The 21,832-nt window shown below is 38.1% G+C and overlaps 1 protein-coding gene across 2 annotated transcripts in view; it reads left to right on the forward strand.

Moving 5' to 3' along the window:
* Window positions 1-21,832, forward strand: part of Gphn (gephyrin) — a 409,924-nt gene that overhangs the window by 323,261 nt on the left and 64,831 nt on the right. For both annotated transcript variants that reach the window (XM_059278956.1, XM_059278958.1), the window contains exon 13: window positions 16,301-16,356. In XM_059278956.1, coding sequence (XP_059134939.1) covers window positions 16,301-16,356 — 56 coding nt within the window. The remainder of the gene's footprint in view (window positions 1-16,300; window positions 16,357-21,832) is intronic.

Consider the following 21,832-nt stretch of genomic DNA (forward strand, 5'->3'; position numbering starts at 1 on the left):
ACTCACCAGTAAGCTTGCTAATCTGTACCTGTATATTTTTGACACAATCTTGATTAGTGCTCTGCAATCAAAGTATTATATAATCCTATGAAAATTTTTATTACAAATACATACCTAGAGATCAAATTTAAAACACCATTACTTGTCTAGGGGTATGGCTCAGAAAAACTAACTAGCATGTACAAGGCCCTAGGTTCTCTGACACCCAAAAACAAAAATGCTGCTACTGTAGCTTACACTCTTAGCCTCTTACCAGAAAGCAGATAGCCTAGTTCTAGAATTCTTCCGTGTTTTCTAATCGAAAACATTTAAATGATCTCAGGAAAAATAAACAGATTAAACACAGGAATTAAATGTGAAAGTCTGTTCTCTTGCTTCAAACTTAAACATCAGTAAAGAGTTTGGTGAAATACAAGCATTAGTGAAACATCTAATTCTCTCTGGAAGAAGCCGTATTTCAGAGCTCCAGACCCCAGATGGTACTAGCAGCTCACACCCTCAGAGTGGCCTAAAACTGTCTAAAACTTAAAAGCAAATACTAAATAGCAGTTGCTTGCCTAAAATCTGATCTAATAACCCAGAATAAAAATGTAGCTGAATTGCTTAAAAACTCTTGACTTTTTACTTTGTTTTTCCGTGTATGATATATTTTAAAATAGGTATATACTGTGATATGATTCCATTGAGCTATTAGCACATGAATTATCTCACATAATTTTTCTTGTAATGAAAATACTCAAAATCTATTTTCTTAGCAATTTTCAAAAAAGAATACATTAGCTAGGCAGTGATGATGCACACCTTTAATCCTAGCACTTGGGACGCAGAGGCAGGCTGATCTCTGTGAGTTCAAGACGAGCCTGATCTACAAAGTGAGTTCCAGGACAGCCAGGGCTGTTATACGGAGAAACCCTGTCTCAAAACAAACAAACAAACAAAAAAACCCAAACCATTTTTTTTATGTTATTGGTTATTAACTCAAATAAAAAATAGTCTAAAAACATTTCCTTGCTTTTCAGGGGTGTTTAAAAATGCAGTTTTTTTTTATTTTTTATTTATTTTTTCCATACAATATATTTTGATCATTTTTCCACTCCCCTAACTCCTCCCAGATCCTCCCCACCTCCCTACCTAACCAACTTTGTATTCTTTTTCTCTCTCTTTCCAAAAAAATTCCACAAAAATAAAAATCAAAACAAATAAGCAAAAGACCAGTAAGACACAAAATGATGAAACAAAACACCACAAAAAAGCCATTGAGTTTGTTGTGTGTTGGCCAACTACCCTGGGCATTGGGTCTTCCCTGTAGTATAGTTAGCATACCCAGTGGCACTCCCCTGGGAAAAACTGATGTTCCCTTGACAAAGGGTATTAACTGCAAATGCCTTCTTGGTTTGGGGTGAGAGTTTGTGTTCACTTCCTTGTGTGCTAGTATCCTATCTAGCTTGAACTTGTGTAAGTTTTGTGCATTCTCTGTGAGATTATATGTGTATCAGCCCCATTGTGTCTGGAAGATACTGTTTCCCTGGAGACATCCATCCCCTCTGGCCCTTACCATCTTTCTGCCCCCTCTTCTACATACCTCCCTGAGCCCTGAGGGGAAGGGTTTGATGAAGACATCCCATTTGGTCTTCAGATCATGTAAATCTTTTACCTTTTACTGACATGTTTTTTGAGATTAAGGGACAATAAACCAGTATTCCAGGAATTCTCAGAAATTTTGAAATTATTATTTTTTGTGTGAAGTTATTTTATAAAACTATTTTGACAGTCATGAAGTAAATAGAAAAATCAGCATTAGACAGCATTAATATTATCTAAATTTTTCTAAAAGTAAACAAGACCTATACAGATGAATAACAATTTCAGAAATTCCATGTGGAGTTTCACTATAACATAATGAGAAAAATATTTAGAAATAAATGTCCTGTGTGAAAGTGCATCCAGATGAAGTAGAAAAGTTTTCTGTGTTTGAAATGAATGTATTAAGTATATGAGAATTACTATTAGTTTTGAGTATATTATTACTCAAAATTATTATTTTTAAAATACTTCTAGCAGTCTTCACATTCTGTTATTTGGATAGCTAATATTCGTATTTAAAGAATAAAATATACCAAGTTTAGTAGTGCTTACAAAGAACTACAGCCTACATGAATAGTTAAACAATGAAAAAACCTAATTTAAAGTTCATATTGCCCTCATAGAATCACATATGGACACAGCCATTCAAATCTTCTTAAATGATGAATTATGGATTATCTTGTTTTTGTCTCTTCTGTCCTTCTGTCCATTAAAATAATATTTCTTTTTCTTGTAATTAAATACATTCACTAATCTCTGCCATGTACCAGTGCCATCTCTTATGTTAGAGGCATCATTTAAAATGGTTAAAACTGTGTGTATGGGCTTTGAACAGAGTCCAAGTGATCTAGGTTCCAGGACTGCCTTCCTCTATATGACTTTGAGTAAATTACTCAAAAGTTTTTATGCTGTTTTCTCATCTATGAAATGACAAAAACTATGACATTACTCTAACAGATTGTTGTGAGAATCAATTAGACTATGGAAAGCCTTAGTAAAGTACCCAGAACATACCCAAAAAAAAGAACATTTAAAAATTGTTTCCTTAATGTTTAATGATAAATATTACTTTTGTTGTTATTATTTTGTTGTTGTTGTAAACACACTTTCCCAGACCATCTCTGACCAAAGGATGACAGTCAAAGTTAGGCACAACGGTACATGCCTATAATCCCAGCATTTGGGAGCTGAAGCAGGAGGATCATTAGTGCAGAGCCAGTGTGGGCTACAGAAAATACCTTGTCCCCAAAATATAAAAAGAGAGAGAGAGAGAGAGAGAGAGAGAGAGAGAGAGAGAGAGAGAGAGAAGAAAAGAAAAAGCAGGTACCATTTATCTGAATTGTTATTCTTACAATTTTTACTAATAGAATCTCAAGATATCTGTCTTTAATGTTTCTCACTAGATTAGACTGTCTCTGAAATTGACAAAACATAAATAACAAACATTTTTGGTACCAGTATTTTTCTTCCAAGTTTATCTTTGTGTACTGTTTATGAAAATGAATATTGTCCGGACAGAAAATTATTTATCTTTATTATCGCTTCATGGGTTCTTCTTATTACTTATTTCCATCTAAAAGGTAAATTCTGTTTTGGTCTCTTTATAGCCATCTAGAATTACTATAAAATGACAGAAGATTTTTATTTGTGGAGTAAAACAGAGAACTATAGAAGTGAAATATTAGCAACAAGAAAGTGTTTTTACATTCTTGGGTATAAAGTAGGAGAGAGTGAGAAAATAAATTATCTGAAGTGGAACTATTCTCAAGAGAGAATGTTTCTCTGTGATGTTTACATGAAGCAAGAGCAGCTGAGTAAAAAGAAACTATAGCTCATAGCTTTTTTTCTTGCCAAAAATTTAGCTAGCCCACATGAGCCATAAAAGAGCCTGTCTACTGCTGTAGAATCTGTTCAAGATATTTTGCATAAAATCACAGTTGTATGTCCTATTTATTCTTTTGTTTAAGATTGCTTTTTTTAGTTATTTCACCAAGAAAAACCCCAAATGATATCTCACAGTTTAGAACATCCAAGAAATTACCTAGCAACTGCTGAGTCATGTTATTCCTGCTGGCAAACTGTTGTTGCTGCTTCTCTACAATATATAAAAAGATACAGCACATACTGCGGCCATTGTGTGGTTAATCTCAAAGGAGGTTGACTGAAGTACATTCTAATGGAAGCAAGAACTGTCTCCAGAAGACAAAGAGGCATGTTCTTAGAACCATGCTAAATTTTTGAGTTTGCATATCCTTACTTTTGCAGTTCAGAAAAAACAAACACAGGCACACATCCACACTAGCCCTTACCCTTGAGGCCGGTGTTGTGGCTTCCTAACCCTTTCTACTGAGTCACTCTCCCCTCCCTTTATTCTCCCCTGTTTCTTCTCTGTTTTTTGCCTTAGGCTTTCCAATAACAACCAGTGGCCCTTATGAGCACTGCTAACTCTTTAAATGAAAAGAAGTTTCTAGCGTGTTCTAGATCTCTAAACTTCCTTCAGAAACATGTGGAACAAAACTCCAAAGCAGTTCGAAGAACACTTACATTTAGGTATGTGGGTTGAAAAATCAAGATATAGACTAAGAAAAGAAGAGGTGGAACAAGCTGGTGGTTCACTGGCACCAGGAGGATACAGCAGGAGGATTGCCATGAGTTCAGAGACAGTGTGGGTGACATAGTAGAGAAGGGACCAGCTAGAGCTACACAGCAAGACCATGTGTCAAAAACTTTCAGAGCCTGTGTGAGTTCGAGGCCAGCCTGGTTTACAGAGCGAGATGCAGGACAGGCACCAAAACTACACAGAGAAACCCTGTCTCAAAAAACCAAGGGAAAAAAAAAAAAACTTTCAGAAGGTAAGAAGAGTGAGTATAAACAGCTTTCAAAAAAAAAAAAAAAAAAAAAAAAAAACAAGAAAAGCCAGAGAGATAGCTTAGCGGTTAAGAGCATTGGCTGTTCTTCCAGAGGACCTGGGTTCAATTCCCAGCACCCACATGGCAGCTCACAACTGTCTGTAACTCTAGTTCCAGGTAATCCAACAGTTTTGTACAGACAAAACACCAATGCACATAAAATAAAAATAAATTTTTTTTAAAAGCCACCTTTAATTCCAGCACTCGGAGGCAGAGGCAGGCAAATCTCTGTGACTTCCAGGCCAGCCTGGTCTACAGAGCAAGTTGCAGAACAGCCAAGACTACACAGAGAAAACTCTACCTCAAAAAAATGATACACAATAGGCATATATATAACTTTATAAACCTAAAACTACATTTGGGAGAGAAAGAATTTGAAAGATTTTAAAAAGAGAAAAGAACATGAAAGTGGCATTCTAACAACTAAGGTCAACGCGATATTTTTATTCTTCATGCTTTTTAAATTTTTTAATTAGTTTATTTATTTTTATGTGTATGGGTGTTTTGGCTGCTATGTACATGTGCATGCTGGAAAAGACCTGAAGAGGGCATTGGGTTCCCTGGGACTAGAGTTACAGAGGGTTGTGAGCTGCCTTATGGGTTCTGGAATTCAAATCCTGGTCCACTGGAAAGCAGCCAGTGCTTTTAATGACTGAGCCCTCTCTCCATAATGCAAGCCACAGGAAAATGTTAATGGAATCCAGCTACTATGACAAAAACTACTACTTGGAAGGTCAAGGACTTTTCCGAAGGTCAAGCCTTGGCTTAAGGAGTCTTGGTGATATTTTAGCTTTTGTATATATATTAGCCGGTTCCTGCAATAATTTTCTTGTATGCTATGTATGCTTCCAAGAACTCCTAACAGTGTATTAATCTGAACTACTTCCGCATAATGGCAAACTGTCTCCTGACTTAAAGACCCTTCTGGAGACACTGCCTAGGGGGACAGCTAGTTGCATAGCTTTATTTCTTGTGCAAATGAAGCTCAGACCTACCTTCCTCTCACAGGCCAAGTGGCATTCCAGAGCATTTGACTCAGAACAAAAGGGTTCTTTGCATACCAGGTACAGTGAAATATTGAAGCAGAATTTCTAGCTCCCAGCAGAGTTGCCCCACCTGACTAGGAAGTGGCAAGGCAGAGTTTTGGCAGATTGTAGGTGAATTGAATTGGGTGAGGAGGGTAGGAGAGGAAGGAATGATATGTATGGAGGATTAGAGGATGAAGATAAGGTTGAGAGCAAAAGAGTTTAGTTGGGAGTAGGACAATGAGAGGACAGGAAGAAAAGGGACAGAGAAGAGCTGAATATGAGAACAGAACTGAAGCTGTGTAGATAGAATTTTGTCTTAGAGGAATAAAGTGGACGGATGTAAGAACACTTAGATTATTTTCCTGCAGGATACCCCCACATTAGTAGTTCTCTCCTGGACCTCTGGGAAGGGAACTAAGAGTCTGGACCTCAAAAGTTACCGAAATCTCCAGATCCATATGTTTTTGAAATTTTATTTCTCTCCTCTTCCTTATCAAGCTAAGCATTCTCTTGATGTATTCATGGTTTTCATGTAGAGGTACTGCACAATTTCTTCTTACATGTTAAAAACACAAACAATAATATCTCAATCTCCAGTTTAACTTTCTAGAAAAAAAATTAATCTAGAAAGCATATCTGTTGGTTATGCCACGGCGCTGCTCCTCGTGGCTAGTCGCTGCCCGTGGCAGCCATGCTGGCAGAGGAGCGTGCTGATTAAAAGAATCATAGCCATGGTTACCTTTTTAGAGCTTTATTGGAAGGGGGGGGAGGGGAGAGAGAGAGAGAGAGAGAGAGAGAGAGAGAGAGAGACAAGAGGAGACGGAGCGCCCACCCGCCTTTCAGGCTGGGACACCGTGGAAGGCTGATGATGTAATTAAGGACCAAATCCTTACAGTATCCCCTTAGAACTTGTTTTGGAATTGTGTTATAAAAGAAAAAAGGAACTATTTTGAACAAGCCAAGATTATTTTGAGAACCCTACATAATAGTTTTGAAATAATTTGTCAGAGTAGTTTACCAAGTGAATTTTTAAAGTGTTTTCTTGCATACTTAGTAAAGGTGTAGGTCAAAGTATAGGAAATGAAAAAGAACATTATAAAACTATTCATTCTCTTACTGCCTGCTCCTTGTTAACATCTCGTGGATCAAACCCATATCCAGTGGGTTAAAGTGTACAAATTAAACATCCACAGCCATTTTGGTTCAGAATTGGCTCTTTGCCACTTCAGTGACTGCTGTTTCTGGGTCACCATTCTATCTGTGTTCATCTTCTTTGGCCATAACTTGATTATTCAGCTCATTAATAGCCTATCATAGCTTTCTACCATAGGCTACTTTAGATAAAGAAGGAAAACTATAAGATATGGAGATTAGTACTCATGTGAGCAGACACATAATTGGAATAATTAATTTTAGTTAAATCAATAACAGTTAACAGCCAGGCATAGTGGCTCAAGCCTTTAATCCCAGCACTCAGGAGGCAGAAGCAAGTGCATCTCTGAGTTTAAGGCCAGCCTTGTCTATAGAGTGAGTTCCAGGATAGCCAGGGCTACACAGAGAAACTCTGTCTTGAAAAAAAGAAAAAAAAAACTAAACTAAAAGCCAGCTAATACACTCTATTTAAGGAATTAAATATCTCCTTTCCCAACGGTAACAATAAATGGACATTTCCCCACCACCACCTGGAAAAGAATACAAATTATCTTCTACTTAACTATTCTTACCCTATGCTTCCTGCTATTCATTGGAAAGGGCTGCAGATTTTTAAATTGTAAACAATTATTTGTGATCTAATCACCCAGTATAATTGTCATATGAATTCTTCTGTCACAGCCTCCCTGCTGTCTCTTCTCACCTCCCTCTGTCCTGTCTGCATCTTAGTGTGGACATAAATACTACTGTCCTGTGCCTAGCTTTCAGTCTTAGTAGAGTTTCTTAAGAAAAGCAAATTGTGAATCTCTCTGTCTTATTCCTTCCCTTCTCAAAGCTATTCCCTAGGACCTCTGAAAATTGTGCTGTTTATACAGGCTTTGGTTTATTCTGTACTAACATGGCTTGATGAAGTTTCTTATTATTGAAAATAAAATAATTTCTAACAGTATTTCAAGAGGCTTAAGAAGAAATCATATACCATAGAGAAATAAAGTGAAGGATGCTTCTACAGCAAATGATTTAAGGATGAAAATTTTCTATATAAATGCCACAATGACTAGTTAGTTATTTGCTGGTATCAATTTTTTATCAAATGACATAACCAGAAATTCACAAATAAAAGAATAACAAAAATAAAAGTGTTTTCTGAACATTAAGAAAACAGAGAGGATCCAGATTGGTTGATGCTAGCTATAACCCTAGCACAAAAGAGGCTGAGACAGGAGAATTGAAGAGTTCAAAGCCAACCTGGACTATATAGAGAGTTACAGGCCAGCTTTGACTACAGAGTGATACTGCATTTCCAAAAAACAAACAAACAAACAGGTGATGGGGGTAGGGTGGAAAAGGAGGAGTAAAGTAAAGGCTAGGAAAAGAAATAGGATAAGAGAGCACTTCTGGGTTCTGAAACTCAACTTTATGAATTATTTACAGCAGCTCATTAGCAGACAGGTCAGATATGTTAGAAAATATCCTAAAACTTTACAGAAACCCTTAGAATCTATCCATCTTTTCTAATAACATACTATGCCATATGTAGTTTGTTTTTTTCCAGACTCTGTGTCCATGTGCCACCGTGCCTTTAATTCCTCTCTTTCCTACCCAGTTTATAGTATTCTCCTTGAAGAATCACAGCTCATTTAATGGATCTTTTTAATAGATATCTTCAAATAAATGTCTTCCATGTTCAATAGACTGGTAATTGTTTTTTCTGTCTCCAGAAGAAATAGTAAGCCTTACATTGGATTTGCAGTGAAGTTTGTGATTTCATTAGTTTTTATTCCTTAAGTTTTCTCTTACTCTGAATTTTTCTCTATTCATTTGCTCTACCATCACAGTCCCCCAAAAGGAGCATTCCTCAGACCAGTGTTGTTGGCACTATCCTGTAGATGCACTGCTTCAGAATCTATTTTTACAAGATCTCCAGGTCATTTAGATACACGGAAAGGTTTTGGAAACACTGTGTAAGGAAAGTAGTAAGATTGACTCCTGTTGATACCAAGAACTCTCCACATCGTTTGTTAACTGAGCTCTCCTTGGCTGGCATTATACTTATTTATCAGGTAGAAAGATGGAGAACATAGTTCAAGTTCTCCCATGTTAATGCATTTTGCAAGATAACAAAAGATCTTGCTGGTTAGAATCACATAAGAACTCTGTAGAGCCGGGTGGTGGTGGCGCACGCCTTTAATCCCAGCACTCGGGAGGCAGAGGCAGGCGGATCTCTGTGAGTTCGAGGCCAGCCTGGTCTCCAAAGTGAGTTCCAGGAAAGGCGCAAAGCTACACAGAGAAACCCTGTCTCGAAAAAACAAAACAAAACAAACAAACAAAAAAAAGAACTCTGTAGATGCTTTTCTGACACTGACCAGGCTTGCCTTGAATTACTCCAGATGATTAACTGTAACTCAAATTGCTAAACAGTCTTACTAATAAAAAAACCTGGAGCCAAATATTGGGGTAAAAACCTGAGAGATCAGAGGAACAGGAAAAGCCACAGCCAGTCTCACCTTACAGATGCCTCAGTCTCCAAAAAGAGACCTACTTCCTATATACCCACACCTATATGCCTTTCTGTTCTACAATCTCACTTCCTCTCTCCACCCAGCTACATCACTTCCTGTCTGTCTGTACAGACCTCCAGACCTTTATGATTACTGCTGGGATTAAAGGCATGTACCACCACACCTGGCTCTGTTCCCAGTGTGGCCTTGAACTCACAGAGATCTAGGTGGATCTCTGCCTCCCGAATGCTAGGATTAAAGGCGTGTGCTACCATAGCCTGACTTCTATGATCCTCAGATAAACTTTATTGGGGTACACAGATATCACCACAATTAACAGTCTCTCATTATTCAATGACTTTTCTTTGGAGTGTTAATACAGAACCATGAGGTAGGCCTTTTGAGTGTATGGACAGGGAGGGCCAAAAAAAGGAGGAAAATGGAAGAGCACAGGATCTCCAAAACAAAATAGGGCTGGAGAGAGATGGTTCAATGGTTAAAGCACCTTTCAGGTGAGTGTGAGGACTACAGTTCAGACCTCCAGAACTCACATAACTTCTAGATGGTATGGCAGCTCACCTATAATTCCAGCACTTAGAAAGTGGAGACAGAGGTCCCCAAAGTAAGCTAGATTCCCAGACCAGCCTTATAGACAAGCTCTGGGAGCAACTGAGAAACACTTCAGAATCTACCTCAGGCCTCCACACACAAGAGCATAGATGTACATGTGCACTTACATAAACACATGTGCCCACACGTATACACATGAGGAATAATAACAAGAATAAATAAAGGAATTGACCCCCTACTTCTAAGGAGCTGAAGAAACCAAATATATACATTTATTGCATTATTTTAGGATATTTCCAAGACATAACACTAATAAGTACAAGTCAGTTTTTAAACTTCCCTCCTAAGTATTATTAGAACTCCAGATTCATTTCTTTATTCTTTTAAACATGTTTATTATCAGTAATGAGTGGCTAGACACTACAGGACAGAGTGATATAATATAAATTATACGGAATCAATCAGAGCCATCTTTCTAGGCATTCTCGTTATATGAATATTGATTCAGATTTTGAAAAAAGTATGCATGGACCAGAAGAAAATAAAAAGAATGACAAATATGAAACTTGCTGTTAGAAAATATTATCTTTCTAAAAAGATTGTTAAGAACCACACATTCAGTTATTTAACACTTTGAATATTTTACATATTGAATATTTTTACCTATTATATGGCAAACACTAGAAATTTTTCTGGAACAAGTAAGCTAATAACTGAAAATATTTTTAGAGGTTGTACTTAAGTTATTTCAGGTTATACCAAAGTAGGTGAAGAATACATACTTTGAGGTATATAATGATCACATGAGCTAGAGGCCTTTGCACATATAATGGAGCATTTCCACTTCATCACGTGTAGCTGGAATTTTCTTTAAGCCACCAATCAGCTCCCAAATAAAGACATGGAGACTTATTATTAGTTATGAATGCTTGTCCTTAACTTAGGCTTGTCTCATTAGCTCTTTTAACTTAATTTTACCTGTTTCTATTTATCTATGTTTTGCCTCAGGGCTTTTTAACCTTTCTTTCATTCTGTGTGTGCTACTTTCCTGCTTCCTTCGTGCCTGGCTGACTGGCCCTTGACACTCCTTTTCTTTCTTCCCTTCTCATGAGCCTAAATTCTTCCCCCTACTTGCTCTCCCGGTTCCCGGAAGTCCCACCTATACCTCCTTCCTTACTATTGGCCATTCAGCTTTTTATTAGGCCAGTCAGGTGCCTTAGGCAGGGAAGGAATAACAGCAACACCTTTACATAGTTATACAAATGCAACACCTTTGCATAGTTAAATATTCCACAACAATCACACACACACCCTGCTATGGGATGTCTTTCTGTACGCTGTGAATATGTGTTGCTCTGATTGGTTGGTAAATAAAGACATTTGGCCTATGGCAAGTCAGGTTATAGAAAGGCAGGAAGAAGAAAGGCAGAAGGGGAGAGAGACGCCAGCACAGCCAGGAGAAGCAAGATGTGAAAATACAGGTAAGCCATGGCCACATGGCAACTTATAGATTAATAGAAATGGGTCAAGTTAAAAGAGCTAGCTAGCAAGAAGCTTGTGCCATAGGCCATCCAGTTTGTAAATAATATAAGCCTCTGTGTGTTTACTTGGGACTAAGCAGCTTCAGGACACAAGTGGGAGGGATTTGTCTTGACCACAGGCTGGGCGAGACACAGGACAACATCTGACTACAACATCCCTCTACTTACTTAGTTGTTACTTATCCTTCATACTCAAATCATAAATCTTTTTGTCTGAATAAGCTTTTCTGACCTTCCTGAGTACCTCAGGACTTTTCACTATATACTCTCATAAAAGCATGTTTCTAGCCATATGTGGTGGTACATGTCTGTAAGCCTGGCAGAGAATGAGGCAGAATAATTGTATTTTAAGGCTAGCCTGAGCTACATAGCTAGAGCCTGCCCCCCCACACACACACACCCAAAAAAATTCTTTAAAGAGATTTTTCTAATCTGTGCTTATATGTTCATTAATGTGATTATCTGGTTAATATCTTCTCCTAATATCCATATTTTTACATCTCCTAATATCAATGGCCTTGGGTTTTTTTGGGCCACATTTGTGTATGAGAAGAAGTACATTAAGTAAGTTATATATCATAAGCCAATGTTATATACACATACAATGTATACAGTACATATGAATATATATGTACAGATAGATGGAAAAACAAGTTTTATGAAATAGTAGTTATGCATGATGAATGCATACCTATTGAACTGCTGGATCTTGAATGTAGGACCTTCAACATACAAGGCAAATGTTCTGCCACTACTTTTATGGGGAAGGGTATTTGATTTTAAGATAGGTATCTCTCCGTGTTACCTAGGCTCGTCTTGAATTGTGACACACAAATGGCAATACCACTTAAGCCTCTGGAGCAACTGAGACTGCAGTCACATACCACTGCACTTGACCTATGAAATAACATTTTTCTGCCCTTTTTCAGTAGCAAAATGTTTACAAGGTGATATTATGTTCCATTGCCATTTTGGATCCAGAGTTTGAAAAAACTTGAAACATTCTAGCACAGCATTAAAATGGAAATAATGTCATTTTACTCTCTACACTGTCCTCAGCATTTAATTTGACACAGAGAGTAGAAGACACTTGGTAGGAATTTACTGAAAGACTTAAAGGGGTGACTATTTATGTATATGTCATGATTATCTTTACCTTTGCTAGCAAGCTTAGAGGCTTAATAGTTTTGCTGAAACTAGTAATAGGCAGAAACATGATTCAGATTCAGCTCTGCTCTAGTACTTCAAACCATGCTTTCACTCTTGTGCAAAAAGAAAAAGGAAAGAAAGAGAATTGGAATTTTGATTGCTGTGAGAGGAAACAAGCAGATGATTATTTTCTCTAGTAGAGAAATCATTAAATAATTAAAAGAAGCTCATTCACATTTGACAGTCTGGAATTATAAAATATAATTGATTCATCGGTTTTTCAATAAAAAGTAATTTGCTTTAAAATAATGCAAAAATAAGTTGTTTGATATATTAACATTAGTAAAAATGTTGATATTTCTTGAAGTAATGGTTTTGCCTGTGTTTTAAATTGTTTAAAAGGGGTGTTTTGGTATGCACATTGTTTTTATAATTTATTTATTTTTATATCCCGGTTGCAGTTTCCTCTCCCTCCTCTTCTCCCAGGCCCTCCGTCCTACCCCCCTTCTGTTCCCAACCCCCCAATCCACTCTTCCTCCATTCTGTTTAGGTAAGAGGAGGTCTCCCATGAGCATCAACAAAATACGGCATATCAAGTTGCAGTAAGACTAGGCACATCCCATGTATTAAGCCTGGGCAAAGTTACCCAGTATGAGGAATGAGGTCCCAAAACCCAGTAAAAGAGTTGGAGACAGCCCCTGTTCCCACTGTTAGGAGTTCCATAATAGACCAAGCCACACAACTGTAACATATATGCCGAGTGCCTAGGTCAGTCCCATGCAGGCTCCCTGGTTGTCAGTTCTGTCTCTATGAGCCCCTATGAGCCCAGGTTAGTTGATTCTGTGGGTTTTCTTGTGATGTCCTTGACCCCTCTGGCTCCTACAATCCTTCCTCTCTCTATTCTGCAGGATTTCCCAAGCTCCACCTAATGTTTGGCTATGGGTCTCTGAATCTGTTTCCATCAGTTGCTGGATGAAGCCTCTCTGATGACATTTGGGCTAGGCACCACTCTATGTGTATAGCAGAATAGCGTTAGGCATCATTACATTGACTTTTTTTTCCTTTAATCATGTTTGGTTCTATTCTAGGTCCCTGGGCCAGCCAGCCTGTGGGTTCTAGTGCACCAGGCAGTGTCAGGGGTGGCATGGGTTTTAGGCTAGACCAGTCATTGGTTGGCCACTCCCTCCATCTCTAGGCCACCCTTACCCCAGCATATCTTGTAGCAGTTCAGATTATAGGTCAAAGGTTCTGTTGGCTGGGTTGGTTTCCCACTCCCTCCACTTGAAGTCTTGCCTAGTCACAAGAGATAACCAGTTCATACTACATATCCACTATTGCTTGAAATCTTAGTTGGGGTCATCCTTGGAAATTCCCTTCTGTCAGGTTTCTACCTGACCCCAAAATGTCCCTCCGTGCTTTCCAGTAGTCTCTTTCAATACTCTCTCCCTCTGTCTACCCCTCAACCTGATCCCTCAAGTTCCCATCCTCACCTGCCCTCAGTCCACTCACAAAATCTCTTCCATTTCCCATTTTGAGGGAGATCTGGGTATCCCCCCATGAACCCTCCTTGTTACCTAGCCTCTCTGGGTCTGTGGATTGTAGTATGGTTATCCTTATTTTACAGCTAATATCCAGTTAAGAGTGAGTACATGCCATGTCTGTCTTTCTTGGTCTGGGTTACCTCACTCAGAATGATTTTTTTTCTAGTTCCATCCATTTGCATTAAAATTTCCTGGTGTTGAAAGTTTGTTTTTCTTTTTTAAATGAACCTATAAAAGTGACATTGTAAAAATAGCATTTCAGGAAAACTTAGTATGATAGGTTTTCAAAAATATAAAACTCCAAGAATTTATTCACTGAGATAATATTTATAAAGGACAAGACACAACAGGTACTAATAAAAGTGATCCAGTATTAATTTTTGTCCCTCGCTACATCAAAGTAACAAAGTCAACTGTGAAAAAAAAAGTGACTCATAAACAATATTTTATGTAAGTCTTTAGAAAAAAATACTGCCTTGTACTTAAGAAACAGCTAAGCATGATAATACATGATTGTAATCCTAACTCTTTGAAGGTGGAGATGGGAACAGTGCAAGTTTAAGAACTGTGTGGGCTACATGCTGAATTACAGGACAGCTTGTACTGCTCTTACAAAGGGATGGGCAAAATGGAGAGAAGGGAGGAAAGAATAAATGAGTCCATATTTCTCCTTTAAAATGGAAGATGTTTAGTTGTCACTGTTATTGCCAATATAATTAAATATTCATATATAATGTGTTATCTTTTCCATATATAGGCCTCAAACCCCCTTGCTATATCAATGACATGGAAATAACATTAGTGATCCTAAAACTCATTAGATAGGCCTTGCATTGCCAGTAGTATTGATCTGAAACCCAAATAATATATCAGGAAAAGATACTATTCTTTAGGAATTTTTTTCCCCAGTCATTACATTACTATATGTATCAGGCACTGGAAAAGGAATGGATGAGACTAAATAAGAAAAGTTGTTTGTTTGTTTGGTTGGTTGGTTGGTTGGTTTTGGTTTTTTGAGATAGGGTTTCTGTGTATCCCTGGCTGTCCTGGAACTCGTTCTGTAGACCAGGCTGACCTCGAACTCAAGAGATCTGCCTGCCTCTGCCTCCCAAGTGCTGGGACTAAAGGCGCTGCCCAGCTGAAAAGTTTATTTTGTTTTGTTTAAGTCCCAATTCTGGGATTTTTTTCCAATTTGAGATAAATGGCTTTAAGAGCTAGGGATAAAAGCTCAGTAGGTAAACATGCTTGCCAAGTAAGCTTGAGAACCTGAGCTCATATCCTCAGGAATCAAGCATAAGTGTCTATAATCCCAAAGCTTCTACAGGGGAAAGGAAGGAGGAAACAGAAGCTCAAAGACCAGTTAGTCTACCATATATAGCCAGAAAATGACAGAGACACTGTCTTAAATAAGGGAGTAGGAAAGGTGGTCTGTTTTCTGAGATCCACATTTGCACTATACCACACCTGTGCTTGCATTTGCACACACAGATTCACATATATGCTCAAAAGATTTTTTTAAGTAATTTTACCTGGCACATGTGATACATGTCTATAATCCCAGTAAGTGGAAGGCAGATGGAGGAGAGCTGCCTCAAACTCAAGCCCAGCCTGATCTGCATAGCCATCCCCACCCATATAGAGCCATACAATGAGATCCTGTCTCAAAAAAAAATAATAATAAATACTTTTCATTCCTAAAAATGAAAATAAGTAGCCAGAAATGGGAGTGTAACTCAGTGTTAGAGCACTTGCCTGGCATGGCAAGGCCCTAGTTCCAGCACTGAAAATACTAAGTGGAAAATATGATGCAGTAAAGCTTGTTTATTCCAGCTCATAAGCAGCATTATTTCTAATCCACTGATTTTCCGATTTTATTTTAAATAAATAAGAAAATGTTAAGAAGTTAAAAAAAAAAAACTGTTACAACAAATTGGAGAAGTTTCAATATGTAAAGTGATGTGTTCATATATCCGTGACTGTGCACTTATTACAAGTACATGGGTAAGTTATGCCATTTGAAAGAATAAGCCAAATGAACATCATGTTAGAAAGCACAAGTATGGAAAGGATGGCATCTCATGAAGACCATCTCCAGTGATGTCAAGAAAGGGCACAAATAGATCCACTTCTGCTGATACTTGGAATCTGTTGGATACCGAAGATAAACCAGTAGTAGAAAAGACATTGTCTGCTTTAGGAAATCAGAAATACATTCTACTTTCCTGAACATAATTTTAATGAAATCTTAGAATCTCAATACTAGATTCTTGTTCCTTGCTTGAAGTCCATGCTGATATTTATTCTTGGCTCTGTTCCATCTCACAGCTGCTGATGGTCCAGGAGATCGTTTCATCATTGGGGAATCCCAAGCTGGTGAACAGGTGAGATTCATAAGCCTGAAAGACACTGCAGATTTCTGCTTCACAGGCTTTGGGCATCCAATTCCAAGTTTCTAATATCAGCATTGTGGAAGTCTTAAAGAAGGATTAGTCAGAAGACTATCAAAGGGATAAAAGAAAGGTCCCATGTGAACAACAACAACAAAACCAACATTCGTTAAAGAACCCTCCATCTATCAATATGTTGTATAATAAATAGTTTTGTTACATCCTCCCAGGCATACCTTGTAGGTATTCTCTAGCCTATGATTGAGTGATTCTTCCTACAAATTTTGATTTTTCTGGCTAGAACAGCATGTACATCAATGTTTAAGTAAAGAAGCCAGGGTGGCTAATGTTGGCATCATCCCTCTACTTTTACCTTAACCCCTGTCTATTTTAGGTACTTACAAAAGTACATGATAAACCAAGAAAGAAAAGAAGACATGGCAATAGTTTTTACCAAAACTAACACATTCTTAAATTATTTATTGCTATTTTATTTTCACGTACTACTTAGGGAAAAAATAGGTAGGCCTTGTGTATGTGTGTGTGTGTGTATTTGTGTGTGAGTGTGGGTACATACATGATGCTATGGTACACAATCAAGTCAGAAGACAACCTCAGATGTCAATATCCACCTTGTTTGAGACAGTTTCTTTGTTACTCACTTCTGTGTGTGCAAAGATACTCAGCCTTTGAGCCTCTGGGAATTTTCTTATATTCACTTCCCATCTCATCATGGAGCACTGGGATTACAGGTACATGCTACTGTGCTTGCTTTTTCATGGGTTCTGGGAATTCAAACTCGAGTCCTTCATTTGCACATTAAACACTTTACCCAGTGACTCCCTTTGACTTTTTTTTACTTTATTTGATCACTTAGCATATATCAGATATGAGTGTAAAAAGCATCCATTTTTATAGTAAAGCCACAAAATGAGTGTTCAAGAAATACTTGTCTGACCTCTAATTGAGTCTACTCAGCCTTCCTTTATCCAGCACACTGACATGATTAGCAGGTGTTAAATTCTGGCATGTAACTTACATTAAGACATAATTTCGCGCCGGGCGGTGGTGGCGCACGCCTTTAATCCTAGCACTCGGGAGGCAGAGCCAGGTGGATCTCTGTGAGTTCGAGGCCAGCCTGGTCTCCAAAGCGAGTTCCAGGAAAGGCGCAAAAGCTACACAAGAGAAACCCTGTCTCGAAAAACCAAAAAAAAAAAAAAAAAAAAAGACATAATTTCTTCTCTTAAGGAGTCAGCATAAACAACTAAATATCATACAGTATATTAGTTATTGAAATAATGGTGTCCGTCAGACATATTGGAGTGCAGAAGAGAACTGAACATTTCAACAGTAGATACTTAGGAGGATAACATTGGAACACTCTAGGCAGAGAGCAGTATAGGTCCAGATGTGCCTGGCCTGGCAGATTATGCCTATAATTGCAGCACCTTAGAGGGTCACTGCAAGTTCAAAGTCAACCTGGGCAGCATAGTAAATTCCAGGTCAGCCAGGGATGGATGGATGGATGGATGGATGGATGGATGGATGGATGGATGGATGGATGGGTAGGTGGATGGGTGGGTGGGTGGGTGGGTGGATGGATGATGGATGGATGGATGGGTAGGTAGGTAGGTAGATAGGTAGATATTGAAACCCTGCCTTAAAAGAACAACAACAACAAACATTCTGTAAACTACTCAGAGAACTACAGATGGTTTATGTTAGCCACAACATAGCACATTAAGGGTCTCTAAACTTCTTACACCCTATTTGTTAGTTACTTCTAACTAAACTGGAGAACTAGGAGCATAAAAAGAACTGTGAAACCTCAGTTTTTAAGTTCTCATAGAAGGCTTGATGGGATGAGTTCAAACTAGTCCATGGAAGCAGCTTTTTGTTCAGAATATCATTCTTTATCTATAATATGTGTTATACATAATGTTGTTGGTTGTTTTTTCTCTTTTGGGGGCCCACCATCCGGCTCCCAAATAAATCACACATGGAGGCTTAACATTACTTATAAATGCCCGGCCTTAGCTTCACTTGTATCTAACCTGCTTTTCTTAACGTTAAATTAGCCCTTCTACCTTTTGCCTCTGGGCTTTTTCCTTTTCTTATTTCTGTAATCTTACTTTCACTCTCACTCTGTGTCTGGCTGTGTAGCTGGGTGGCTGACCTGTGGTATCCTCCTCCTTCTCTGGCTATTTCTTTTTTTCTCCTCCCAGATTTCTCCTTCTATATATTCTCTCTGCCTGCCAGCCCTGCCTGTCCTCCTTTCTCCTGCCTTGCTCTTTATTAGACCATCAGGTGTTTTAGACAGGCACAGTAACACAGCTTCACAAGAGTTAAACAAGTGCAACATAAATGAAAGTAACACACCTTAAAATAGTATTCTACAACATACACTTAGAGCAATCTCAGATATCTTGCAAGAACTGCATTGCTCACTCACAGGTTACAATTGAGCATTGAGGTGCCATTGTATACACAAGGGCAGTGATTTATAAAATCACTTAGTGCTTTAAAATATGTAACCTTAAATCACTAATAGTTTGGTCCTTAAAATTAGCATTGGATGCTTTCAGAGAAAAAATATGTTATTATAAAATATTGTCATTAGATTCCCAAAGAACAAGACTCAGTACCTCCAAAAATAAAAAGCCAACATTTTGGCTTTTTACTGTATATATGCATATGAAGCACATAGGAAATTTCAATTTAATAAGAAAGAATACCTGCTCACCTTTACAGACTAAAGGAAATATGTCATATATCACTAGAATGTACCTTTGTAATTGATTTCTTCACATGACATTTGTATTGTTTGATCTAAGTAGATATATAAGTTTTTATATATCCAGTAATATCTTTAATATTGGGTTTAATATAATGTAAGCTGGTAAGAATCTTTTTCCTACCATTTAGAATTTATGATCTTAGAAAACAGCCAGATTTTTGCCAGGGCTGGTGGCACTACTACATACAGTCCCAACATTCACCAAGATTGTAGAGGAGGATTGTAAGGTTAGCCTAGGCAATACAGCAATATCCTAAATAAAAAAAAAATCGAAATTAAAAAATATTTTAAAAATTATTTAATAACCACATTAAAATATTTTGAGTTAGCCAGGCAGTGATGGCACACCCCTTTAATCCCAGCACTTGGGAGGAAGAGACAGGTGGATCTCTGTGAGTTTGAGGCCAGCCTGGTCTACAGAGTGAGTTCCAGGACATCCAGGACTACACAAACTTTGTCTCAAAAAATAAATAAATTATATTTATATACTTTATGTATATATTTATGTGTGTGTGTGTGTGTGTGTACATATTTATATATGGTTGATTTAAGCCAAAAGTAGAGAAAATTAGAGGGCCACCCAGGGCTTAGCTGGTAACAACACTTGTCACACAAGCATGACAAACTTGAGTTTGATCTCGAGAATCTACAGCAAAAGAAAGAACCAACTCCTGAAAGTTGTCCTCTGACATCTACTTGTTACCTGGTTCACACACATGCACATCATACACACACAATAATAATAATAAAGAAAATTAGAGATTCAATGGCAATAGCACTTAAAGTAAGTTTACTGGTGTAGTATACAGAGTCCAGATAAACTGAGGTTAACACAGCTCAGCTTCAGATTTAGTAGCCTAGGCTGGAGAGATGGCTCAGAGGTTAAGAGCACTGCCTGTTCTTCCAGAGGACCTAGATTTGATTGCCAGTACCCAGACAGCAGTTTTCCACTGTCTGTACCTCCAATTCTAGGATATCTATCTGCCTTCTGGCCTTCGCAAACAAAATACCTAGAATAAGATAATAAATTTTAAAAGAAGCAATAGCCCTGAAATTTGTATTAGAATTGACTTTCTAATGTAAATTTTTTAGCAAAGAATTCTCTGTAGACCTATTTGAAGTATCAGTGTTCCACAGGCCCAGAAGATAGTTTGGGCACTAAAACACATATCTCACATGAAAACACTTTTTTTTTTATCAAAAACAAATATGCTATGAAATGATCACTAAGATATGTCTCCAATAATTCCTGTATCACACTCCTCTCCTCAAATCTCTGGCATCTAGACAGAAGAGGGTGGAAAGATAATAAGAGTCAGAGGTAGTGGAGGACCTGGGAAACAGCATCTTCTTCCAGACCCCACAAGGCACGTAAGAACTCTCAGCAGTTATGACAACATGAAAAACACCTGCGCAAGCTCAGGCCAAACAAAAATCCCAACATGGAGCAGGGTGGGGTAGGGGGCGTGAAGCCCCACCCCTAGCTGAAGAGCTGTTGGCATCTGAATGCTGCTTGGAGAGGGAGAGTAAAGTCAGTTTTCATCAATGGTGTGATCCTGATACATCAGCCATACTCAGGGCAGACTCCATAGCCTGAGTAGTCAGATAACAGAAACTGTATTCGATGGGGAGGGTGAAATCAGGTTTGATGTGGGAAGACTTATGGGGAAAGAGTATGAATATGATCAAAACATACTGTACAAAATTCTCAAAGAAGTAATAAAAAAAAAAAAGATGTCCCAGATTAAAAGTGGTATCTGCAATTGAAAAGCATAGCTTTTAAAAGAAAGTAGCCCTAACTTTTTACTTTAAATCCCATGTATTTTTTTTTAATTCATTTATTATGTATACAGTGTTCTGTCTGCATATGTCCTTGCAGGCCAGAAGAGGGCACCAGATCTCATTACGGATGGTTGTGAGCCACCATGTGGTTGCTGGGAATTGAACTCAGGACCTCTGGAAGAGCAGTCGGTGCTCTTAACCTCTGAGCCATCTCTCCAGCCCCCCCCCCCCATGTATTATTTTGGTATAAACTTAAGTGAATATGTAACAATTCTGAACAATACTAGAATGCCTTTTATTGAAATTAGCAGAGTAAAAGGGTTTAAAGCATGTAACTTGTGCTAGATCTTACCACACATATCTCTTTCTCTAATGATAGAACATTGGAGGTATACACCAATAAGCAATGCATACTTCATGAAATAATGAGATAATACATATTCATTTCTCTGTTCTAGAAATATTTATTAGACTGCCAACTGTATGCCAACCACTTCCTAGGCCTTGAGATAATAGAGAATATATTTGGAAAAGGAGAGGTTATAAAGACGAATGTGGGATTGTTTCCAAAACATGGACAGAGCTAAGAGGAACCACAGAAGGATGTTAAGAAACCAAGAAACTAGCTACAGTGACATTCCATCACTACCTCCATGCTGAAAGGAGAAAAAGGAGACAGTAGTACCTCAACTTGGAGAGATCCATAGCTCTGGTGCAGGATCCCCAAAGGAGCCATGGCCTTCGGTTAGTGAAGATGTCCTAACCACCACCAAACTGCAGCAAGAAGGAAGGGAATGACAGCCCTGCTCCTCCTCCTTCCTACCTTCTAATCTCTTGTGTTCCTTTTCCGCTGGCTAATCCTTATCCAGAGGCCAGAGTGATGGGAACCAG

Source organism: Peromyscus eremicus, chromosome 14, assembly GCF_949786415.1.
Source record: "Peromyscus eremicus chromosome 14, PerEre_H2_v1, whole genome shotgun sequence".
Taxonomy (NCBI): domain Eukaryota; kingdom Metazoa; phylum Chordata; class Mammalia; order Rodentia; family Cricetidae; genus Peromyscus; species Peromyscus eremicus.